Consider the following 26,139-nt stretch of genomic DNA (forward strand, 5'->3'; position numbering starts at 1 on the left):
TTCAGCGTTCTCCTCCCTCGTTCATTTTCAATGCTGACATCAACAAAGTGAGATTTCTTTCCTTCAAGACATCCAGAAAACTCGGAAGAATTCAAGAAATCCACTCTTCCCCTCTGCATGCGCTTTAGCTTAGCGCCAAATACACGCAGCGCACTCAATGGTTTAATCAGTCGTCTTCTCTGAAATAAACATTTGAAAGCAGGTGACCTTTTTTTCTGACAATCTGCCCCGACTCGAATTGAACTTCAAACCGATGTTCTTCCCTGAGGGGGGCCCACATCATGTGAGAACACAAATGAAAAGGGACCGCCGCCAAAAAAGTGACTTGATTGATTCTTGCCGTATGATCTCCCCCCCCCCCCCCCCCCCCTCCTTCCGCCCCCTCCTGCAAACACAGATCTCCCTGACCCCAACGCCTTCTCACACCTCTTCCTCCCGCTCTCACAGCGACGTGCCGTAATTATTCATTTTAAAAACAAAAAACAAGGATGAAGACCACTCCGAGTAATTCCTCTCTGCTCTGTGTTATGAGAAGCTCATTAAAGGAAGCCGGGAACAAACAAAGCTTTTTCCCCCCCCCCTCCCTGCGAGCCCCCCACCCCTCCTCTTTTCAGACTCCCCTCCTAATTTCCCTCTGTTTTAATCATTGAAATCAATTAATCAGCGCACATTGGAAAAGATATTCTGCACCATCTTTCCGCCGTGTTTTTGTTTCGGCTGATGAGATTGTCAAGACGGCTCCGGAGCAAAGTGGGCTCGCGTCGCCCGCTTGCCAAAGGGGAAATCAGCTCGGCGCAGCGGCGTCTCCTCGGAGCTCGGCGAATAATAAAACAATTAAAGTGGGAGGAAAAGATTGTCTTTATACATCTGATGTCTTTCCAATGAGGCCGCGGGCATCTCATAATGAACATGTTTTGTCATGGAAAACCCACTTGGCAAATTCAAAGTCCTGGGACAAGTTTTCCTACAGGCGGGATTCACTTTGGAACTTTTTTTTTTCACCCTAATCAAGTAAAAACAACGCATGAACTTGTCGTCGTCCCTAAAATCAAACCAGAATTAACCAGTCGTCGTCTAAAATTAGCGCTTGAACCAGGCTCGGACAAACGCCTGACCCAAGTCATCTTATCTTGAACCAACACCCGAACCGGACCAGAACCAAAGGCTAAACTCGCCGTCTTCTTTCCTTAAAAGTAACGTCTGAAACAGACGTCATTCATTCTATCATTTTCTGATCCGCTTTATCCTCACAAGGGTGCTGGAGCCTATGCGCGCCTCTCGTCAATGAGCACAAATAACACGCGAGACGAAACACGTGGAGGTGTGAAAACACATTACAAAGATATTTACATATAATAATGTCGGGATCAACCACCATCCACACACACACACACACGCACACACACACACACACACACACACACACACTAAGGTGTTAATTAAACATTGTGACAGGTGATGTGGCTTCCAAATACCCCACCAGAAGAGAACCCACTGCGTCAACCAGCTGTCATGTCTCACACACACGCATACACACCCACACCCACACACACTCGAACCAAGTTCATTCATTCATTCATCTTCCGAGCCGCTTGATCCTCACTAGGGTCGCGGGGGTGCTGGAGCCCATCCACAGCTGTCTCCGGGCAGTAGGCGGGGGACACCCTGAATCGGTTGCCAGCCAATCGCAGGGCACACAGAGACGAACAACCACCTCGCTCACACTCACACCTCGGGACAATTTTTAGAGTGTTCAATCAGCTGCCATGCATGTTTTTGGAATGTGGGAGGAAATCGGAGCACCGGAGAAAACCCACGCAGTCCCGGGGAGAACATGCAAACTCCACACAGGGAGGCCGGAGCTGGAATCGAACCCGGTACCTCTGCACTGTGAAGCCGATGTGCTAACCACTGGACTACCGGGCCGCCATTATTATTATTATTATTATTAATATAAAATCAAGTAGAAGAGTGCTTGAAGCCTTGCTTTGAGGCACAAAGAGAACCGTTTCGGCTTCAGGCAAGTAACAAGACTGGTCCAGGTGTTGGTTTTCGGGACAAAGGCCAAAAGTCCAACGCTGCTGGTGAAGTTGTCGTTTTTAAGAAGCACCGATTTCGGTGAGACACTTTTCTTGGGCCACATACCAACACCGTCCCACCATACCAAACGCGGTATCCCGACACGTATAAGACGGGAGAGACTCGAGGCACATTCCAAAGCCGCCATCCGCGCGCTAAAAAAAGTGCACGGCACCCCCCCCGTAACGAACGGAAAGCCGCCGGTCCAACGGGCGACCCCCCCTTTAAGCGCTTTAATCGGCGGATAATTAATTCGGCACACTATTCTCGACTCCCCGTTACGCGTCTGCGTAACAAACACACAAACAGCCGCTAACGACGCGCCCTTATGAAACGTTGTGAATCCTTAACGAGTCCCGAAGCCTGGTGATGAATTTCATAATTATTCGGCCCCCCGCGTGAGCAGCGCGGGAAAGCCATCAGTCAAGGTAAATGAGTTGGCATCCATTAAGGCTTTGCGATGTCTTGTCAGGACGTTGGCTTTATTAGCTCCTTACAAGCATTGCCGTAATTGAGCGCATATTTCATTTGTCTCCTAGTTCACTTTACTAAATGACTTTTAAAAAAAATATTTACAACGGGCCCCAAGCTGCTCAAGAGTTTGAGCCAAACTCAAACTTTGCAGTTCAGTGAGAAAAAAAAAAATTACCACAACAGCATAATTGATTGACAGGGACGACGGCCCTCGTCTTTAGCATGAGGAAACGTCATACGACTTGGTTAGCTAGCATGCAGAAACGCGCGGTGCGGTTCGCGCGAAGAAACTTTGTACAACGTCGTCAGCAGAAACAAATCCATCGCGCGCATGACAAAGGAAGTGCGTGGCACGATTGCCGTAAAGAAAGGTACGCTTTGGTTAGCATGAGGAAACTTCATACGACATGGTTAGCATGCAGAAACACGCGGTGTGGTTCGCGCGAAGAAACTTTGTACGACGTTGTCAGCGGAAACAAATCCATCGGGCGCATGACAAAGGAAGCGCGTGGCACGATTGCCGTAAAGAAAGGTACGGTTTGGTTAGCATGAGGAAACTTCATACGACATGGTTAGCATGCAGAAACGCGCGGTGTGGTTAGCGCGAAGAAACCTTGTATGACGTCAGCAGAAACAAAATCCATGGCGCGTGTGACAAGGAAGCATGCGTGAAGAAAGGTACGCTTTGGTTAGCATGAGGAAACTTCATACGACATAGTTAGCTAGCATGCAGAAACACGCGGTGTGGTTCGCGCGAAGAAACTTTGTACGACGTTGTCAGCAGAAACAAATCCATCGGGCGCATGACAAAGGAAGCGCGTGGCACGATTGCCGTAAAGAAAGGTACGCTTTGGTTAGCATGATGAAACTTCATACGACATGGTTAGCATTTGGACGTTAGCATTATGACGTGTGACAAGGAAACATGAGTGAAGAAAGGTACGCTTTGGTTAGCGTGTATGACCTGGTTAGCATACGCCAAGAACGAAGCTAACCTCTTCGTTTTTTCCATCACGCTCGACCGCAAATAAATAAATCATTCAAACTCCGGGCAGGTTCGACGGAGGAATAAGATCCAAAAGAGAGAGTGGGAGAGAAAATGTCAGCCTTCCTTATCATTGAGACTTGATTGCTGTGGGATTAGAAGGCAATCAGCATGGCGTCACTATGGCGACCACTGCTTTTAACTCTTTATCAATGCCACACATCTTCATATAACTTGGAACACTTGGGATCACTTTAGATGGGAAATTGATCCCATAAAAAAAAAGGAAGGAAGGAAGGAAGGAAAGAGGAAGGAAGTGGGATGCATGCGGACATTCTTGTTCTTTGTGTTGTATTTCAATTTAATTTGTCTTTCAGGCTGAGACAATCAATTTATCGAGACGTGTGGGAAAGCGTGGGGGAAGGCTAATATTGTCAAAATGAATGCTTGACACATTATTTGGACATCTGTGTTAGTCCCCCCCCCCCCCCCCACCATCCCCCCCACACGATCATTCTTTTGGTTTCTACCATGTTGAAGCCCTTTTAAGTCTCACATTAATAAACAACCCAAGCTGCAGGTATTCATGCTATGAAGTGTTTTTTTTTTGCATACATGAATCGAATATATTCTTGTCATTTTAAATGTTCAAGAAAATGCCCCCCCTCCTGCTCCCCCCATCCCAATCCTGCTTTTTTCTCTTAAAAATTCGGACTCATTCCTTGTAACATTTACATAAAGCGATGACTATTTCACCCTGACATTTTGACTGGATACGCGCAGCACATTCGTGCTTTGGCTATTTGCGGATTCTGTTTTGGGAGCCCATCCGCTGTCATTTACGGCCAAATTGGACCATTTGTGATTTTCTGTAACATGGGGGAAGCGAGTAGGATTGACAGTATTTCTCTTTGGCAGGATAACATCTACAGTATGCCCATTTATCATATTTCAATGAACAGTTACAGTGAGCCCAAAATACGCCCAAACAAACATCAAACTAGTTGTACAGTCAAGCGACTTCTGCGTCGGAAGGAAGAAGGTTGTTCTGTGTGTGGGCGGAAATTCCACTGACAGTTTACACACGCGCACACACACACGCTCATCCAATCACAAATCAAAGAGCAGCTGTGTTCGATTTGTGATTAACAGTTAGGTGGGAGGGAAAGATAAGAATGCGGGCGGCCATATCTGATGTGGCCGCTTGGCTCATGATCATTTCGCCAAACTAGGACTAAAAACACAGCACTAAAAACTAAACGACCCCCCCCGTGGATTATGTTTTATTCATTCATTCATTCATTCATCTTCCGAGCCGCTTGATCCTCACTAGGGTCGCGGGGGGTGCTGGAGCCTATCCCAGCCGTCTCCGGGCAGTAGGCGGGGGACACCCTGAATCGGTTGCCAGCCAATCGCAGGGCACACAGAGACGAACAACCATTCGCACTCACACTCACACCTAGGGACAATTTGGAGTGTTCAATCAGCCTGCCATGCATGTTTTTGGAATGTGGGAGGAAACCGGAGCACCCGGAGAAAACCCACGCAGGCCCGGGGAGAACATGCAAACTCCACACAGGGAGGCCGGAGCTGGAATCGAACCCGGTACCTCTGCACTGTGAAGCCGACGTGCTAACCACTGGACTACCGGGCCGCCCTACACTAAATATTGATATCGTATTTCACAGACAAACAAAAAAAACCCCCACACCAACAACAGCAAGTACATTTTTGTAAAACCAGGGAACATTTTGAGTCTAATCAAGCTAGCAAAGGTGTTTCTGCATAGTTGGGCGCTATGCTAGTATGCAAGTGCAACAGGCTGAACAAAAAGTTAGCGTGAGTCCATATCCAGTTCCGCCCAGCTGAAGGAGAACATAAAAAAAAATATATATATATATTTTAAACGGGAGGTGGAGTGCGGGGGTGTTAAAAATTAAGTCGTGATTACAATTACAGGATATGACACTTTGCTGATTTGGAACCAAATTTGACAAAGGCGATCATTGGCGTCGATGGCGGCTCGCTCACCAGATCCCCAATCAAAAGTTTGTCGTGTATAATTTGATGCAATCACATTTCTCCACAGTCATCCAGTGCAATCAGGTAATCAGAGGGAAGCATTAACAAGACAAATGGAGTTGGAAAAAAAGTGGGTGCGCTCTGTTTTGCTGGAACTTCCCACCGAGAAGACCCCCCTATCCCGCCCCCCCACCCTCACACACACACACACCTCCGCCTGATTACCCCCATCACCCTCATACGGCGCCGCCCCGCCGCCGCCATGTTGGCTGCTGATTGACTTGCGTGTAAAAAGTCGGCAGGTAGATTATTACTCTTAGGGGCCATTGGTGTCAAGTGATTAGTCTGCGCTGCTTTCGACAGAACCTCATTAAGAGCGTTTCGCCACCTCTACTTTGACGATGACATCTGATTGGCTGATTGGCCTGCGAGCATCTGCACGACACGGCGACGCTCGCAAAGCTAAGCGGCGTCGTCTTACTACGTGGACGATTAGCTGACGTCGCTCTTTTCATGGGCAACACAGACACCTCAACAACGAAACACATACTGTATACGTTTTAGCTCTCATATTATTTTGTTGTTGTTTTTTTTAACCTAGAATGTAATTTGTAGGATTTTTAAAAAATACGGCGCACTGTTACTTGTGGTGTGGCATACTGACCACTCTGGTATCGAACTCGTAGCGCATTGATACGGTATTTATACTTGGTATCGACGGTATCGATATTTGGATCGATCCATTCACCATCTTGCACTGTATACGTTTTAGCTCTCATATTATTTTGTTGTTGTTGTTTTTTTTTACCTAGAATGTAATTTGTAGGATTTTTAAAAAAATGTGGCGCTCTGTTACTTGTGGCGTGGCATGCTGACCACTCTGGTATCGAACTCATAGCGCATTGATACAATATTTATACTTGGTATCGACTGTATCGATATTTGGATCAATCCATCCACCATCTTGCACTGCATCCGTTTGCATTTTATGATTATATTATTCGTTTGCATAAAAATCAAAGATTACTTTTGAGTTTTGGCCGAACCCGACGTGCACATTTTCTTGGACATCAATCTCCAGTCCGGAACCGGACGGATCCGTTTTTCGTCCTCAGTATGCTCTCAGGAGGCCTTCTTTGAGGTGGTTATAGTCGGCGCCATCTCAATATTCACTCTAAGATTTTCTTTGATTCTCAAAAAAATAAAATAATAAGTACCAATAAGAAAAGCAAGAGGACGTGAGTACAACAAAGGAGGCGAGCGAAAGCGTAATAGGCTCTCTGTTTGGTTGTGGGGCTCTTTACAACCATTCTAATTAAGGCCATCCAGAAACAAAAGCGCTGGATTGAGGCACTTTCTCATCAGAGTCTCTCCATGAGCCTCTTTTGTCATGAACACACAGCCAATTACAAAGCTCCACAATGGGCGAGCAGGGAGGCGCCGTGTGTGGAAGGGGGGGGGGGGGGTGTCTACTGAGGAGCCCCCATCAAGACTGCGCATGGATCGAAAACCTCAAAAAGAGTCCAGTGACTTTGCAGTCAAAACTAAGTGAAAACACAAAACAGAGATGGAAAACTCACCCAAATTGTACGCCCCCTAGCGGCAGCGGTCTTTCATGACAGCTTTGCCGTCTCTGCCTGCTTTTAAGTTTCTGCTGCGCTCTCAAGGACCAGTCAAATCAACATTTGCCAGGAGCAACTCAGGTTTCATCGATGACATTGCAAAGGCAGTTCAGCGTTCAGGCCCTGGTACATTACGCCCGTTGGCTACTGTAACGGCCATCGGATACTCAAAACTTGTCTTTCATGTTTACGAAAGGTCTTACATTATGTTCAGTTGATATCCGAAACTGTATGTGCGAGGACGGGGAAATTACGTCCACCAGATAGTCTGAATGTTAATGAAAACAGGTATGCTAACGTCTGATACGCTACTTTGTGTTTTAACGTGAGCAAAAAAACAAAAAAACGCATACATTCTGGACAACTGACAAAAACATTGGAAGAGCGTTACATCTAAACCCTGGGAAAGTGACTCGGCAAAATTGTAAATCGGCGTTGATTTGGTGACAGCGACATCGGCGGTGACGGTTGGAAAACAAACGGCAAATACCGCAGGACGATGCGCTTTTGACGACGCATTTAGCGGCCCAAGTCAACGCGCCGTTGGCGGCACCTTGATTTTTGTACACCCTCTCGTTCCTCCCGACCTCAAAAACAAGCTTGGAGCCAAAGTAAAGACAAGCCCTCCTTTCATTTCCTTTGCACCTCCAGGCCGTCGCTCGAGCGTTATCCCCCTGAAAACTGCGGCGCGCAGGCAGGCCGAGAAAACACAGATGGCCTCCACGTTCTCTTTTGACGTTTGGCTACGGACCCGCGATGGGAGGATTAAAAAATATATCTAAAAATAAGAAATAAATACCCATCACCACCATCGTCGTCGGGGTCTGACAAATGATAACGTAACCTCGTTACATTTAAAAGATGATTTTGTTGATAAATTCCAAACGACCAAAAGGCATCGTTTCCGTTTTGGGGTGATGCGTTTGTGGCGCGTGGGAAATATGAATGCTATAAAACGTGCTCATCTTTCGAGTGTGTGTCTTCTTCATGTTTGCAGACAAGAGAGTAGCGGACTCATTTGAGCCGCACGACGACCAAAACAAGACTTTCTTTCATTAATAAGGAAACGCGAGACGGTGGCTAATGTGATCAAAACGCGGGGGCGTTCGGCGGCAAAAGAGGCAGACCTTTGTTGTCCGCTTCCTGGCTGACAGGAAGTGAGGGGACGCGCTCGCGGTTTTGATCACGGCCCGCTGACGGACGAAAATGGGGGATCACAGAAGATCATAGTGGGGCTCGATGACAACAGGCCAATTTGCATGTCCCTGCGCTTCGCCGGCGAGCCAAAATCTGTCTGAGAATCCTGGGAACGCCGCAAAGCCGCACGGAGCTTCCCACCGGACCCAAAATAAAGAAATAAATAAATAAAAAGGACTTTACTCTTTGAATATTGAAAATTAAATCTTATATCGATATATAAAAGGCTTCTATTCTCATGTTTTCTTGTCCAAATTCAACTTTGTTCTTCTAAAACGCCGATATTCTCCTCAGAATTTTAAGCTCTTTCCAAGAAATAATGACGACTCTTTTAGGATCTCAACTTTTTGCACTTTTGCAAAAAAATCTGACTTGAAATTTTAATTTTAGTAAGAAAAAAATATCCATTTTAATTTTAAATTATTTATTTAAAAAAATAAAAGACAAATTTGTTTGTTTTTTTAACATTTAAATTGTTTTTATTTTGTCAAATTTATGCTTGAAACAACATTTATGCCTGGAAAAACATGGCGTCTTTTTTTTTACTTTAAAAAAACAAAACTTTAATTTTATTATTTAATTGCCCGCCTAAAATATTATTGTTATGTCATGCTGTAAATACAAGTTTAATCAAGCCACACCCCCAAGAAATTATTCATTCATTTTTTTTAATTAAAAAAATATCTATTCTGAAAATAAAAATGTCTTTAATTGCGCAACAGTGACTGCTTCAATGAACTTAATCCTTAGTTGATTCTCCCGACCCCAATCTCAAGCTACAACTTTCGTGGCCCAATTGTAGTCACAAACAATTTCTTTCAGATAATCTCTGATGCCGTGCGACGCTAGTCCAGGACGAACAGTAAAAAAAAAAAAAACCCAGAGACATTCCAAAGTGTCCGTTTCAGCCTCAGATTAGCCGGGCCGAAAGCAAAACAACGGACGGCGCGCTAACAAAAGCGTTCTCGCCCGCCCGCTTATGACTTTAGGCAGGCACATCTGCAAGTCATCCACGGCGAGCAGGCCAGGTGGGACGCGCCCGCCCGCCCGCTACATTGCACACTTTGCGGCGCTAATGCATTGCAAACACGCCTTGGCCTTTGAGGTGCACGGCTAGTGTTTCCCCCGACGTTACTGAATTAAACAATCCAAAGCCGGCTCCGTGTTTTGCTTTGCTTTTCGTTGCGGGACGTTACCTTGCCGACGCATATTTCCTCCTCCTCCTCCTCCTCTTTTGCTTTTTCTGGCCATCTGATGAAGAAGTCGTCGTGGCACTGATGTTCTTCCTATGTCGAAAAATAACATGTCATTCTTGTTTTATAACTTTTTTAAAAAGCCATATTTAAAATAGACAAAAAATTCCATTCAAAAACATTTTTGGCGGGTTAAAAAAAAAGTATCCTTTTTCTCGAGAAACTTTTAAGTTTTTAAAAATATATTTTCTGAAAACAAATGAGAATCTCTTTTTTTTCCAACTAAAATGTAATATTTTGAGAATAGTTTATTTTTAAAAATAAAGCCCTAAGATGACTTTATTCTTATAATGTTACTTTTATTTTCTCTTAATATTAACAATAAAAAAAAATACAAGTCAGACGCCATGATCATAATATTCCGCCTAATATGAATTAAATCATATTTATCGTTTGGAAAAAAGTGGCACAATATTACAACAATAAAGTCCTATTTTGGCCACATTAGGTCGATCCTCAATATCGAATGAGATCTCGAAAATTGATAAAGCGAAAGCATCCAAATCCCACTGGGCGATAGAGCAAGCAGCCAAATCAAAGATCAGCCTCTCTCCCAAAAATCTATTAAAAATCTGCTTATGGTCATCATGTATTTGGTATTGAGCGGTTTATTTTTCCGATTTATCTCCAAGGATTGGCTCCGTCGCCACAGAACACATTAAAAACCTGAAGGGAGGCATGGCAATGCTTGAAATTATATTATATGTATATATATTAAAGATGAGAATGAATTCTGTTTTTTAAAGGAAAAAAAGCATTTCTCTATTTAAAAATTGAGAAAAAATTCGAAAAAAATCTGTTTCCTGTAGTTTACAGGGAAAAAGACGTAAAATCTTGAAAAAATACAGCTGTACTTTTTACGAATGGTATGTTGAGAATATAGTAGCATTTTATAGAGAATCAAGGTCTCGTATTGCAAAAATAGCCACAATTTTTGTCAACAGAAAAGCCGCATTGAGAAAATAGATATTTAGTATGGCGGATTTCTTTGAGTCGAAAATTTTTTTTTTTAAAAAATCATAATGTTAGGAGACAAATTTAGGCTATATTCACGCTGCAGGGCTGACGCCCAATTAGATTTTTTTTCTTAAACACGGTCTTCTTATGTACTCGTTCACATTACAAAAACAAATGCGATTTATAATGTACACCCCCCCGCACCTCCAAAAGTCACTTGGCACAGCGATTACGGAAGTAAATATGGTCCAGCATGTTGGGACTCATTTTGACAGCACATAACGCGAGAGAAGCAATGCGGGAGGAGGTAGAAATATTTTGATGATGTTGAGGCGAGGGGGATGTTTTTGAAATTTCTCGAATGCAACATGGGTTCCAAAGCTGACTTTTCACTTTGTAAAATCAAAACCAAAACCTGTATTAAAAACTTTGAGCACAAAGTAAAACTTGCCATGTTTTTGTGTGTTCACATGGAGCACCCGCCAGGGAATTTCTGGTAGGAAGGGAAAACAAAATCGTGATAAAAAAAAACCCAAAAAAGAACATAAGAGGAAATCTAGAGTGGGGATATCGTAATGAGTTCCACCTGTTTCCTTGAAGCTGGCTCCAGTTTCCCTGCACAAATGCATGCAGATTAGCCATCAAAGACCCTCGCTGCCGACTTTGCCACGACCACTCAATGGACCCTTTGTTGCCCGTTGTCAGGAGGGTGGGGGCGTGGTGGTCCCCACCAGAGGGGGAAACACAAACAGGCGCACTTACAGTACAGGCAGAAGTCGGCAAGTCACGAGGTCAGGCCTGAAAAGACAAAGAAAGTCAACCATTTTGGGTTCAGGCGGCCATGTCAAGGTCAGGTTGGACATTGCCAGGGGTCCGTTAAAGACAAACTTGATGCAGAAGTTATTTTTTCAGTTGAGCTCTGACTTGGAAATTCAGTCCCGGACACCATTTTGAAATTTGGTGGCCATGTCTGTCACGAGTTAATCCGCAACAAAGTCGCAAGAAGTCATTGCGGGACAGAGACCGTAAGTTTGGTGGACACATGCTCATTTTGAAACCACCTTTACCTATCAACATGAAATTTGGTAGACATGTTTACGATGAGAAGACCCACAAAAAGTCTCAAAAAGCCATGTCTGAAGACACAATTCGGACATGATTCCCAAATGGCCGTTTCAGAGTCCATTTCGACCATTTCCCAGGACACTTCAAACACAAACTTGAACTAGATTTTAGGTATGTCTGTCATGAGTAACCCCACCCCCACAAAAAAAGTCTGAAGACGCCATCCCTGAAAAGACACAAAAAGTGTGACATTTTGGTTTCAAGTGGACATTATTTTAGCAGTTTTTGGTGGTCTTTCAAAGACTAACTTGTCCGGTGGCTTTAAAAAAAAAAAATCAGCCAGTTTCACGGTCGACGTGAAATTTGGTCAGCATGTGTAAAAGAATCTCAAGATGCTATGTCTAAAAAATCTGACATTTTGGTTTTGGTTTACATGAAATGATGAAATCATTTTTCCAAAGTCATTCAAACACACGCGCTCCAGGGATTGTTTTGGGGGTAAATTCACAGCCTTGAAGTCACTTAACATGAAATTTGCTAGGCATGTCAGTCATGAGTAGACCCACAAAAAAGTCTCTACAAGCCAAGTTCAAAAAGACACAGGAAGTCTGACATTTCGGTTGGACATGGCCACGTTAAGATCATGGGGCAAAGTCCTGCGCTCTTCCGTCGACAACCTGCGACTAGGGAATTCGGCCAACAACACAGACGGCCTACCCCCCAATTTTTTTTTCCTCCCTACGTGTAGTCTAACGTTTATGACAATGATTGTCCCCATTATCGCCCCTGCGACAACTTCCTGATTAGATGATTAGTAGAATCATTTAAGGTCGCCTTCGAGGAAGGACACAGGCACCGATGCAGTGTCATGGAATGCATCTCACCAAGAGTCCAACGCGGAGTAGGAGGAGGGCGAGAGCAGGAGAGCCCATTCGGCATTCAGGCGCTAATTAGAAAAATTAGATCTATGAAAGGCGGCGAGTGATCAAGGCCTTCAGCCTGCGCCTGTGTCGCTCTGCAGCAGCACAAAGAGCAGGCAACAATGAGGCGGGGATGGAGGAGAAGGGACGGTGGGGGATAGCAGATAAATAATTTAATCCATTATCTACTCTGCAAAGCTCATCAGCACCGACACACAATGGATTCAATTGCTGATTCTCCGCCAGCCTCCAGCAGGACGAGAAAGAGGGAAAGGGTGGGCAGAATAGCGGAGGAGCAGCAGCAGCAGTGTTGGGTGTCTTCTACCGCCAAGGTCAAACGACAATAGAGCAATCTAATTAAGAGTTTCCCCGCACGGGGTCAGCCTCGTATTGTCCATTAGCTATTACATCATGTCCCGCCTGTCAGTGAATGAAAGATGCTTATTAAACGCTCCCTCCAAACTCCCAGCCGGACAAACACACTCCCCCCCCCCCCCCCCCTCTGCCGCTTTAATTGATGAGTGTTTCCATAAAGTCGTCCGGCTTGAATATGCCAACGCTTCTCTTGCAGTGGGATGGTCACCGGTCACAAAGCTTTCATATGAGAGAAATCTAACAAGCTTATGTTCACGGTGCTCACCGTCAAACAGGTGACGCTGCTCAGTAGGTAGCTAGGCAACATGCTGGCGCGACATAGCTGGTAGCTAACCTGCTTTGTGACGCAACATGCTCACAACCTAACAAGTAGCTACTCAACGTTTGTCGCTAGCATGTCGTCGATCATACCTACTTGGCGGCGTAGCTTGTAGCTACTCGCACTATGTTGCTAGCATAGCGTCTATGAAGCTACCTAGCTGATAGTTACTTACCAATATCACTATTCAGGGTAAATTCGGAAACCCCTTAACAGGACTCTGAGAACGGGTGTGTTCGGAGAGGCAGAGCGTTCTCCCTTGCCATTAATAGCCAAAGGTATCATATGTTACAAACCAATCAGCAGCTCATGCTTGAACTGTTTCCTTCTGTGCTGCTGGATAATCTGAATGCACCGCGTCGCTAGCTTAGGTGGCCACAGCATGCTAAAGCACTCCTATTTTGTGGAACTCTGAATAACCAAACGGCACATTTGGACAATTCTCAGAGTTTCCGAATGGTGGAAGTGGAGCAGAGTGTGCTTGGAGCTACCTATATTAGCCTCCGTACCAACTTAACAATCTAGCTGGTAGCTATACGCAACCTACCAATTCCACTCCCACGTTGCATATCTGGAAACTACTCATCTCAGTCACTATTTAAGCAATCAAATACATGCATAGGTGAGTAGCTAGCAGGTTGCTAAATATGTTCAGTCACAGGGCAATGCTAGCAAGATAGGTTGCTGAGAAGCTGCCAGCTCAATCGCTAAATAAGCAGGCTTGGCAACGTGATCGTGAAGCAACTTGGTGAGTAGCTACCAGTTGTTGGATAAATATTAACTAAGTGATATTGGATATGAATCTCTTCAACGTCCAAAATGGGAACTATGACGTTAGCAGATAATCAAATGATTAGTTCAGTGACGCTAGCATTTAGCTCAGTACTGCCTAAGTGCAGCCTTAGCATAGCCAGCCATTAATCCTATTGGGGGACCTTTAATGTGCATCAGACCAGAAGGCAAGTATCCATTAAGGGATGAATTTGGCCCAGCTTTATGATGGTGTCCATCATCTCCCCCCCCCCCCCCCCCTCCCCAGCTTCATCCATCATCTGCACCAAGGCTTTCTTGGCTCACTGCCTCTGACATGCTGGCTTCCATTTTACCTCCCATTCTGACAAATTTGCATACAACAAGAGTCGTTACATGCCACCCAGCGACCCATCCATTGAACGGTCGGTGGTCCCCTTTGGCCATGTGGGGGCCCAACAAGCTGTCTCGGATCTGCTCCGTTTGCTTTATGGAGCAAGAAGAACCCGCGGTGTGAAGGCTGCACTCAGAGGACAAAAATCTGAATCCCGCCCCCCGCTACACTTTATGAGTCATTAAATTCCATGAAATACATTTGAAGATGTATTGGATCCCACTTGCATATACTGTATAATCTTTCATGTGCACGCTGCGATCCAACATCAATAGTCGAACACTTCTAATTTCAAGAATGAGCTCTTCAAAAGCTGTTGAAAATTGATGTGAAAGGGGGGCATCAGTGACTACAGCGAGCAGCTATTCCAAATATTTTTCTTGTTCAACACACATAACTCTTTGGTATCTAAGTTACACATTAGTGTTGACACGTGAGTCTTGATGGGCGGGTAATGTTAGTTTAAATTTGGTCAAAACAAAAATGTAATTTCCGCCGGATTTCAATGAAATGTTTGTTTTTCTTACATTTTGTCTTTTTTTAATCAGCACCTCAATCATTGTCAAAAATGTACTTTCTTAGGAGTTGTCTTTTCTGAAAATGGTGAGTACAGAATAAGTTTAAAAAAAATACTATCTGGCAAAATGGACCTATATTCGTTAACAAAACCAAAACGTTCCTGATATGATCACGCGGCTTGAAAAAAAAAAACTGTCCTTAAATTGTCTATAAAGTGAAATACAGCGTAATGGAACCATTGTGCTCATTTCGAAGAAGCTCGTCATTATTATTATTATTATTTTTTTTTTAAAGTGCCTGTTCACAGAACATTCTCCCGATTCTGCGCCAGTGGCATCATTACACACAAGCAGCGGAACAAATTGTCCGAGGCCAAGTGAGAATATTGATGTCCAAGTGATCCTAATGGCGTCATTTGTGGCCCTGATGCTAATGCGCCATTAGTGTGTTCCGTTAGGCGGACCTCAGGTGCATTCGGGGGAACTTGCTGAACTGTTTCTCAGGCCAGACTGAAGAGCAAGACTCGACAGGTAGAGCTGTGGCGACCTCTGGTGGCGAATGATAAAACGTTTGATTTTAAGACAAAATGCACACGATGCGAATGAACCTGGTGAAATGATTGATATTTAGCCGTTGCAATATTTTTGGGCGGCCCGGTAGTCCAGTGGTTAGCACGTCGGCTTCACAGTGCAGAGGTACCGGGTTCGATTCCAGCTCCGGCCTCCCTGTGTGGAGTTTGCATGTTCTCCACGGGCCTGCGTGGGTTTTCTCCGGGTGCTCCGGTTTCCTCCCACATTCCAAAAACATGCATGGCAGGCTGTTTGAACACTCTAAATTGTCCCTAGGTGTGAGTGTGAGCGTGGATGGTTGTTCGTCTTTGTGTGCCCTGTGACTGGCTGGCGACCAATTCAGGGTGTCCCCCGCCTACTGCCCGAAGACAGCTGGGATAGGCTCCAGCACCCCCCCGCGACCCTAGTGAGGATCAAGCGGCTCGGAAGATGAATGAATGAATGAATGAATATTTTTGGAGGGGACTGTTGCTGGTCACTTACTGGCTGATGTAAAGGAAAAAGTTTAGAAAAAGAAGGGAGTGGGGCGAGGGGGGGGGGGGCTACTTTGGTCTCATTTTCATAACAGCAAAAACTAGCTTGTCGTTGACTGGAAAGGTCTTGAAAGCACGATTGAATTGGATGGAAATGCTGTGTTCCTAATTAACCTTCAAGCTCATCAGCCACAATCAATAGAGTTTTTCCCTCTAATTGAGACAGAGTAATTATCAGACTGTATTCATCTGCTTAATGAAACAATGTTCCAATATGCCTGCGGCAAGATGCTTAATTGAGTTCCATTTTTTTCCTCCCTCCTCCCCCCCCAGACAGTTCCAGACTTTCCTGTGTGTCGGCGGCCTCAAAGCGGCGAACGGGTGCCGCGGACCGCTGGAGCGTGAAACTCACTGATCGGACACCTCGCTCATGCAGTTTTGTGGATCACCGTTCCTGTGAGAGGCATGGGGGGGGGGGGGGAAGGGGGGGGGGTTCTAGCGCATCAAGTACACACTGATGACTGACACGCGCAGGTTATTGTGACAAATACTGATGAGGAGTGAGCAGGGACAAAATGGCAAAGGGGGTATTACCCAAGGACAAATAAAACACTGATGCTGTGATGATGTAACCGTATGAGTAGTCATATAGTTTAGAAAGTTAAAAAAAAACAGTCTTACAATAAACGTTTTGTTAAAAAGTCAAATTGCATTAATATTAAAGTCCAATATTTCAGGAAGTGTTTTTGGTTTTCGAAAAATGTTGCGATCTTATGAGAATACACTTGGAGTACATTACAGTTTAAATTTTAAAAAAAAAACTAATTTTCTTTGAAACTTTTTTAAAGGAAAAAAATGGTCCAACCTTACATGCAAAAAAATATTTGGTGAAAAATGTAATGCAATTTCTGAAATTTTATGACCTCAGTATCATGACTACACGATTGTTTTTTTTGAGGCGGCCTGTTTTAGTTGAGTTTTTATGAGTTTCCGTCACGTTCAACATCTTTTTAGTCTTGTCAAGTCTAGTCGACTAAAAGTCTGACCATTTTTAGGCGGATTATTCTTATTTTAATCAGAATTTTCCATGACTATTTTAGTCGACAAAAACTGATGACATTTTGCACGTCACACAACGAAACACATTTGTCAGATAGTTCGTCGTCGTCGTCTTCTTCTGAGCCAAATAATACGCTGCCCGTCGGGATTGAGGAGAAGACGTCATTTTACGACAGGTGTGAGACTCAACATGTCCCCTTTTGGTGAACAAAAATGAAGAAACATTTTAGTTGTTATTTCATAAACCACATTTTTAGTTTTAGTTATCGCACAGGACCAGCATTTTTGTTGCGCCTCGTCTCGCTCACACGATTTGTCTTGTTCACGAAGATACTTTGTCCTATTTTTCCTTGATGGACAGCATGACTAAATCTACACTCGCTTCTTTGAAAAACTTAATTTTTCTCACAAAATATACAATCTTCTTCACATCAACAACAACTACAACTATTTGTTTGCACCCTGGTGACTAATTTTTTTTATAAATTCTGGAAAGGAACACCCTTTCTCATATTCCGACTATTTTCACAAGTAGAAAATGCAATTACATTCTGCTGTTTATGATTCTTTCCACTCTGAGATGGATAATTTTCTTAAGACACATTTTCTTCCACAGATTATCCAATTTGCCTTCCCCCCCAAATTATACCATTTATTTCTTCAAAATAAATATTTTTTTCCCTCTGAAAAAAAAAAAAAAGTATCACCCCCTTCCTTATCTCAATGTCACCGTGTATATCGGAATAGTTGTTATGCTCGTGTAATTACCGATGTTGTATCGATGGTTATTTTGTTCAATATTCTGAAAAGCATTTCGTTGCAGCCAAAGCTGCGTAAATAAACATCTATTGGGCTGGATCTGTAACAAAGCACGGTAAGAAAAGCCAAGACAACATTTGTCGGTAGGTGTTTATGTCTGAAATGGAAGCGGACATGATGAAATACCAAAAAAACAAAAAGAAAATCAAAAATGATTGTTTCGAGTGCCAACACCAGAAGACGATCCTATTAATAATCCCCATAAAAAGGCACAATCATATGTACGACCCTGAACTCGCCGCTTTTGTATCGTCACGCTCCAAAATCGACCCCAAGATGGCCGACTGCCGATGATGGCACGGCACAGAGACAAAAGTATTGGGACAAAGACCTCCTCATGAAAACAATATATACGTTTTCGGGAAATTCAAGCCTTATAGGTGACAAGTCTGTAAAATATCTGTGCTCTTAGACGCCTGCCGATATCGATTGACGTGAACCGCAGCTTGACGGACGTCGGCATCGAATTGACGCATCGCTTAAAAGCCACGTCCCCATACTGAGGCCCACGTGGTCCATATTTGTGCAAATGACCATTCGGATGTCGATGTCGTTCGACGCAAGCTTACGGTCTTGATATTTGCTCCATTAAAAGCAGTTTGCTCACATTTGCACTGCTGTCGTTGAAGTCTCGCTGTGCGTTTCTGTAAACGAGCTCGAGAAATGCAGCGTATAAAAAAACTCCTCGTCTGTTTGACCAGTTCCTCAGCAGCCACTTGAAATGTGCTCATCGACGCTAAAGTCGCTTTTCACAGTCGGGTTTTACCCCATGGTGAAAACAAAACGAAACAACACTATTTTATTACCTGTAAACAGTCCTGGAATCCAGCATGTGTGTGTCTTGGTCCTCCCCTCCGCTGCTCCTCAGGCGGCTTTGGGGTAGATCTTCTCGTAGAAGAAGCTCTGCGGCAGCACGAGGAGCTCGCCGTCCTTCTCTCGGACGGCGTGCGCCCGCACGAACTGGAACTGCTCCAGTGCAAACTCGTAGAACTCGTTCTCGATCTTCCAGATCTTGGACTGCTGGAGTTTACCGATGGTCTCCCGGGTGGGGAGCTTCTTCTCGGTGGTCTTGCGCAGGTGCGACTTCTTGCCTGGGAGGACAACAGGGTGTTGACGACCTCGGGAGGGTTACTTTTCGCGGTGGAGGAGGTTTGCGTGTTGGTACCCATTTTGTAGAGGTCGATGGCACCCTTGAAGAAGCGCGGCAGCGCGGCCTCCAGGATCATGATGAAGTCCTCCAGCTCCTCGGTCACGCCCACCAGGAGATACTCGTTGACCAGGTTGTATTTGGCCTGCTCCAGCGCCCAGCGACTGCCAACGTTCCTGAACGCATTGGCAACCGATGTCTTGTGCACGTAGCGCGTTTTCCAGAGACGGGCGGTCCCGCAGACGAGATTTTGCTCTGATTTGGAAGCCAAAGATTTGATGCAAGCACTGCATGCTGAACTCATCTCACTTCAAGCAGCAGTTTGGCGCTTAGGCAACAAATCATTCATGCCGTTTGTGTCCACTCCCAGTCAAAGTTTAGTATCAAACTCAAAATAAAACCACCGCACAGTTATTAACACTTATTTCATTGGGTTTAGCTTAATGCTAACACACAATGCAAATCACCATAGAGGAGTTAACCAAACTAGCATTTGTGTTGCAATTTGATCACCTGGGGTAATAATAATAAAATTTGATTTATACTGCAAAATAATTGATAATGAAATTCATCTGAAATAATGCCCCGTTTTTGTGTCAAGGAACGGAACGAAAAATAAAACGACCGCACAGCTTTGCCTTATTTCATTGGGTTTAGCTTAATGCTAACAAACAATGCAAACCACCATAGAGGTGTTAACCAAACTAGCATTTGTGTTGCAATTTGATCACCTGGGGTAATAATAATAAAATTTGATTTATACTGCAAAATAATTGATCATGAAATTCATCTGAAATAATGCCCCGTTTTTGTGTCAAGGAAAGGAACGAAAAATAAAACGACCGCACAGCTTCGCCTTATTTCATTGGGTTTAGCTTAATGCTAACAAACAATGCAAAACACAATAGAGGTGTTAACCAAACTAGCATTTGTGTTGCCGTTTGATCACCTGAGGTAATAACAATAATAAATGTTGATTTATACTCATATTTATACGATCTGAAATAATGCCCTTTGAAGAAACGGACCCCCCGCCCCAAAAAAATACTTCACCACCCTCTGTTTTTACGCAGTACAACATTAGCCAGTGCTATTTTCCTCCTGAGAAACCACACGACAAATATTTTGTGCTCACCAGCACTCTGACTGGTGTCCGCAGAAGAAGGGAATCTGCAGCCAGAGTTTCTCGGGGGCGCAGTCAGAGCCGCCGGAAGCCACGCACTCGTCGAAGGTCTGAAAAGACGCAGAAGAGGAACCGTATGATGCAGGGTTTCAAAACCCTTTTCCCCAGGAGCGAAAGAGCACCTTCTTGTCGCCTTGCTTCCTTCGCCGCAGGCCGGGCCGGTAGTCGTCACCGAAGCGTAGGAAGTAGTAGTAGGACACCAGGCGCTCGATGGGATCTCGCACCACATTGATGTACAGCGGCTTCCCCTTGACGGCGTACCTAACAACAAAGAGCCTTGCTTGCATGACAAATGTTAGCACAAGTATGCAAGAAGGTGGTGACTCTCACTTGGAGAAGTCCAGGTAGGCCACGTGGCCGTGATAGAAGCCGGGCTTCATCCCTCGCCAGGACGTGACGTTGTGAACAAAACGCATCTGTATTCAAAAAGACACAAAGTCCACCATTTGTTAGTGCTTTTTTTTGTCGTCTCTTCCGTCCGCTCTCAAACTGAGAACCAGATGGTGTTGGCATTGCTTTCGCTTCTCGTCCGTAGCTGCTTTTCATCATACAGTGGAGGATTCACCGCACAGTTCAGTGGTCGCACCTGGTCCTGGAGGGACATGACGGGGTTGTTCTTGGTGGTGTTGATGTGCAGCACGTGGAAGCGGTTCTTGGCGCACAGGTCGTACGCGATGTTGGTGAAGGACGTGCTGGCCGTTTTGGGCACCCGGTTGTAGATGATCACCGTGTCGTCGTCAACATCGTCGTCATCTTCCGAGAGCCCGCGACGGCCGTCTTCGCCGTGGTGCTGCGGCTCCACCTCGGAAAATTCGTGTCTGGCCATGGCGCGCTCTGTCGGATGAACGCACATCAACGTAATGAGCTTAAAAGTTAAACACAACTGAACTTGGACGGAAAATTATTTCGACTTACCACACTTCATCGCTATCTTTAGGTCTATTAAACATGTTTGCGTCATTAGGTGACATGTAGGCCACTATGAGGACATTAGATAATTGCTTCTCCTTCTCCACATTGTAATCCCGAAGCGTGTGGGGGGTCAACTTCCTAAGTGCCGTTACATCATTTGATAGGCTAATCAACTTTTTTATTGTATCATATTTTTGATCATCTATAAAAAGTAAGTGTGAAACATCCTGTTGAAGTTAATACTGGGCAGGAAAAAAAGTACAAAAGCCTATGTTTGGTTTCATGTGGAATACAAATTAAAAACAGAAATTATTATTTAATAAAAGTCTTTGTCGAGCAGCCTTGAATTCCAACTTTCCAAATACCTTACCTAGTTTGGCTCTGGACTCTTCCAGTCTTTGGATCTGGTTCTCGATGAAGAGCATGGTGACAGTGAATGTCAGCACGGCCAAAAGCTGCAATTTGGGCGGCGTCATGACTCTGAAGAGCCCCATTAAGCACCCACGACGAGCATCACCACCGCTCGGAGCGAGGAAGGGAAGTAGCCTCGGTCCGGTCCGCTACTGGCGTTAAATCCTCAGAGACCCACGGACCGTCGCTGCTGCCTGACGTTGACCACGTCTCACCAAACTAAAAGGATTCCGCCCCCACAATCTGAGATTAAAATCTGACGTTTGGCGCCATGACTTGATAGACGTTCAAGTGGAGTTCGACTTGTTAGCTTCTCCTCTAAATGCTACTCTTGTTCGCGTCAACTATAATGCGTTGACAAGAATGTGAAGAAAACGCGGTCAAAAGTGAACGTAAACAATTGTTTTAGTGTTAGTACTCGACTGCTAGCTTGTGGCTAAAAGTGGCGAGTGACGTCATTTCCGCATCCTTCTTCGTGTACAAATGGAGGTAGACAGTCTGACGTTTGAGCTGCAGTGCGCCACGGATTGGAGCCAAACAAGTATTATCTGAAACTTGTACTGTGTTTAAAATTAGATGACATTTCGAGTTTCTCAATTAGAAAATGTAAGACGTTACGAAACGCGAGTGTTGGGAAGTAACAAAGTATAAATACTTTGATTTTTATCGATACTTGAATAACTTGTTACTTTGACTGCCTTGGTTTCAAGTTGGACGGTACTGTAGATTTCAGACTGTCTTGTACTTAAATACAGAAATTGAATCCATAATTACACCCCCCCCCCCCCACACACACAAGTATCTGTACTTCTACTTCAGTGCAGTGTGAGAACCTTCGCCATCTCTAGTGTCATAAAAGATAACATTCTGCACTATCCGTGTAGATTTCTTGAATTCGGGCGTGATGGTGTTTCCTGCCACTAGATAGCGCCAGAGTTGCATTAACAGACCCCCCACCCCCCAACAACTGGAGTACCTGTACAGTAATGGGTTTAGATGACTTTGGTTTAATAGCACATTCTTTAGTGTAATTATTTGTATCATGCAGTCGTATTACGCAGGTAGCTTCCATTATAATTTGCAGCATACAGTTACGTTGAGCTCACAGTTAGTTTTTTGTGTGTGTGTGGAATTAACTGCAGTAGAGATTGAAGTACAAAAACAGGACATTGTCATTTGTACCGTTACACACGCACAGACTGTGAGTGGTCAATATATTGTCAGCGAGATCACACACGTTGACAGCTACATTGTTTGTTAGTTGTGTCACAGCGTTAGAGTACATTGAATTGCTAGTTTTTTAGCGTTTTTTGCGACAGCATGCAGTCACAGCATACAATTCCATTTCAATCCGAGTGCCACTACGTACATTGTCATTGTTATATCATACAGAGACAATAGATTGTCATCATCGGGTTATTTCTAGGACATTAACTACAACAGAGACTCAAGTATGAGAACAAAGTATGTGACAATGACATAAAATTTTAGCCTTGCAGGTATTCCCTTCCTTTCTTCCTTCAAATTGTGAAGCTTAAAAAAAACGTGAAAAAAGAATGAGCCATTCCATTCTGGCTGCACACTTATTACTTCCATTAATTGTACCCATCAAGAAATGTGATTTCACGCACACCATTTTAAAGCCTTTAAAGTCGGTTCCCTGGGAAATAAAGACACCTCCCGCGGGGTTAGGAGGAAGCAACACTCTCGTCACACTGCAACAAAGCCTTCAATAAAAAAAAATTAAAATTAAAAAAAAGAAAAGAAGGAAAAAGTGTACACTCGCCCGAATCAATGGCGTGGAAACAAGGCGCCCGCCAATTACCTCATTCATGTTGCTTGTGCTGCAGGCCGGCAGATAACGTAGCACACAAGCGTGGATAGACCGTGATGACCAACGCGTTTACTCCCGATAACGCTAATAGGATAAACAACACATTGCTTGCTTGCTCCCTGATGTTTTGTTTTGATCATCTCTGGTGTGATAGCCTCAGACACGCATTCCATTGTTTGCATTTGTTTTCGTCCCGTTCCGTGCTCAATTGAAATTAATTTCCCGCTACAACAAAAGTTAAGGGCAACGCGGTGGTTATTAACATGTTTGCCTCACAGTTCGGGGGTTTCAATCTGGGCTCTGGCAGGTAACTGAAACAAGCTAATTAGCCGCAAGCTAATGAGCTGGATTTGTTTCCAGATGGATAGATAGATAAATATTCTCGCTGACAGCTAAAGGATCTATTGTATTGTTTTGTATCATTTTATATCCCCCCCACCCCCATTAATTATCTACAATAACTGGGACTGAGTGACTCACTAACCAATGACTGTGCCCATCTGCAAGAGGACTGTAACCTACAAAATTGAAGGAAAACAGTTAATTTGTTTGTTTTCTAACAATCCAGATACCTAACAAACTGATTGACTGACTGACCACCGCCCCGGCCCCACTTCCCCAATTCAAGTGGACATTAACCTCCTGACAAAATTGCTTCGACGTTAGCTTTGAAGTTTTCCCAGTAATTAAATGACCAAGCGACTGACTGATCGGCTAACTAAGCAACCAGGAGACTCTGGCCATGTATGTGGACTGTAACCATGTTTAAGTGACTGACAAACTAACCCGTCAACCATAAGGCGTATTTGTGGGACTAAAAATGTTCACATTTTCAAAAGATCTGAAAGCCTTCCTGTATGCTAATGTCCATATAACGTAACATTTGTGTCTGGAACAAAATGGCCCTGCTACCACCCACACAAATTGTTGCTACCATGCCGCTAGCGCCTTTGCCGACAAAACGAAAAAGCCCCAAATGAGAGTCCATCCCTGAACGCAGACAAGCGCGACCCGCCGTGGCATAATCTGCCTTCATTTTCTGCCATCTTTGTCGGCGCTGAGGGGAAAAGTTTTTACAAAGACGCCAACTTGGGATTTTGGCGAGCGCAGTCAAGAGCTTCCATTAGCAGCAGGCCACAATAAGAGCAGGCCACAATAAGAAAACACTAGAGAGAAAAAAGAGGGAGCGGTGTCCTGGAAATGATGAAAGGCAGTGTCAGGAAATGGTAGAAAAATGCCCCATTTATTTTCTTCCGCCTTTCCGTAAAAAAAAAAAACGCGAATGGGTTTTTATGCCGTGAGGTGTGAGTTGCGGTACCCTTCGGCGAGCACTAGAGGGCAGACGAGGCCTAACACTGCAGGAAGTAAAATGCTCACAAGCCTTTGATACGGCAACATTTGAAGTCAATGTTATCACCAACACTGGTAGTGATGTTTTTTTTTTCTTTTTCGTCATTTTTTAAAAAGTACTTAAGCTACGTCTTATTTAATTTTCATGAACTTTTTGTGTTTTTTGTGTGATTAGTTCTTGGTTAAAACCCAGAATGAAATTTGTAAAAACATTTTTTAAAAAATATATCGTATTTATTTTTTAAAAGTAGAATATCTCTCTCTCTCTCTCTCTCTCTCTCTCTCTCTCTCTCTCTCTCTCTCTCTCTCTCTCTCTCTCTCTCTCTCTATATATATATATATATATATATATATATTATATATATATATATACACACACACACATCATTGTGAACAGCAGCATTAGCGAGAAAGTCAAAGCTGCAACGACAAATCCACCCATCGTGTTACGTTTGAAGGATGGCATCAAACTAAAAAAAATAAAAATAAAAAATCCCCCCCCCCCCCCGAGTAATTAACCAATCAGGGCGCGTCAGGGCGGTGTGACAGAGTGCGGCCGTCGCCGGACGACAGGCGGGCATCCGTTAGGCTTTCACATCTAAATGAGCGAGCCAATTAACTGGGCTAATAGCTCTCTCCTGTTTAATCTGCTAGACAATGGGAGCTTTTTACAATATCCTCTTTCTCAGTCGCTGTTTTCACTTCAATTAGCCTCCTCCTCCTTCGCTGCCGCTCGCTGTGATTAAGCGCCAATCATTATTCTTCAATTAGGTCTTTGATCGTCCGTGTGTACTGTATACTGTACTCAAACTAAGAATGCCCGTGAAACCATCAATTTGTTCTCTTGTGTCTTATGTGTGAGACTTCGTCGCTAGCCGCTAAAGGCTAAATAAATACACATTGTAACTTAAATGTAGCATACAGTTTTTTTTTGTTTTTTTTTTAATACTAACGTCTGATGTCCCCCACAAAATATCAGTTGTGTAGATTATCCATAAATTAAGCAACTAAGCAACCAACCAACTGCATTACTAACTAACTAACTTCATGGCTCGATGCAAGTGGATCGGAACTGCATAGGTTAATCGGCTTCGTTTTCTTGAACCATTGAACTTAACTGACTGACGCATTTCGTCAATGACTAACAAGCCAACCAGGCAGCAGTGCAACGAGACGCGAGCAGACCTCCGCCAAGGCCAAAACAGCTCTCCGCCGGGCACAGCGTGACACACAAATCCACCGAGAGGCCTGCAATTAACTCCTGGGTTGTAATTACAACTCCGTCGTCTCTTAAGGCCGACTGACGCCTAATGAGTTGTGACTTCATTTTTATCCCCCCTTTCGTCTCTGCAACGCTTGCATGCTGGGGAAAAAGCGCAAAGGTATGTCGGGGAGGGACGACGGGGCGCTCTCATTTGCCCGACACAGCGGAAATAATGAAACATCAGGGC

General features: G+C 44.2%; 1 protein-coding gene and 1 long non-coding RNA gene across 4 annotated transcripts in view; one reads left to right on the forward strand and one right to left on the reverse strand.

Annotated features, from left to right (window-relative positions):
• Nucleotides 1-10,610: 10,610 nt before the first annotated feature.
• On the reverse strand, nucleotides 10,611-22,174 carry LOC127605949 (heparan sulfate 2-O-sulfotransferase 1-like). 3 transcript variants are annotated; one of them, XR_007963689.1, is made up of 9 exons: nucleotides 21,464-22,174; nucleotides 20,768-21,015; nucleotides 20,512-20,597; nucleotides 20,304-20,442; nucleotides 20,134-20,231; nucleotides 19,017-19,174; nucleotides 18,658-18,942; nucleotides 11,176-11,387; nucleotides 10,614-11,082 (listed from the first exon to the last, which is right to left on the reverse strand). XR_007963689.1 is itself a non-coding variant. In XM_052073875.1 (7 exons), exons 1-7 carry the CDS (start codon nucleotides 21,585-21,587, stop codon nucleotides 18,716-18,718), a joined length of 1,080 nt encoding a protein of 359 aa, XP_051929835.1. In that variant the 5' UTR covers nucleotides 21,588-22,173; the 3' UTR covers nucleotides 17,928-18,715. The 3 variants fall into 3 exon arrangements, 1 of the variants encoding a protein (XP_051929835.1); XR_007963688.1 differs by having other exon boundaries at nucleotides 10,611-11,387; XM_052073875.1 differs by lacking the exons at nucleotides 10,614-11,082; nucleotides 11,176-11,387 and having other exon boundaries at nucleotides 17,928-18,942; nucleotides 21,464-22,173.
• LOC127605961 (uncharacterized) overlaps nucleotides 15,407-26,139 on the forward strand; it is a 313,508-nt gene continuing 302,775 nt past the window's right edge. Inside the window, exon 1 of the long non-coding RNA XR_007963691.1 lies at nucleotides 15,407-15,776. This is a non-coding gene — a long non-coding RNA (uncharacterized LOC127605961). The remainder of the gene's footprint in view (nucleotides 15,777-26,139) is intronic.

Source organism: Hippocampus zosterae, chromosome 8 (genome assembly GCF_025434085.1).
Source record: "Hippocampus zosterae strain Florida chromosome 8, ASM2543408v3, whole genome shotgun sequence".
NCBI classification, from domain to species: Eukaryota; Metazoa; Chordata; class Actinopteri; order Syngnathiformes; family Syngnathidae; genus Hippocampus; species Hippocampus zosterae.

Coding starts and splice junctions, on each gene's coding strand:
- LOC127605949 (XM_052073875.1), bottom strand. CDS start 21,587: ATGGGGCTCTTCAGAGTCATGACGCCGCCCAAATTGCAGCTTTTGGCC. Junction 21,016..21,463: donor AGAGTCCAGAGCCAAACTAG/GTAAGGTATTTG, acceptor TTCATCCGACAG/AGCGCGCCATGGCCAGACAC. Junction 18,943..19,016: donor CATCGACCTCTACAAAATGG/GTACCAACACGC, acceptor TTGTCCTCCCAG/GCAAGAAGTCGCACCTGCGC.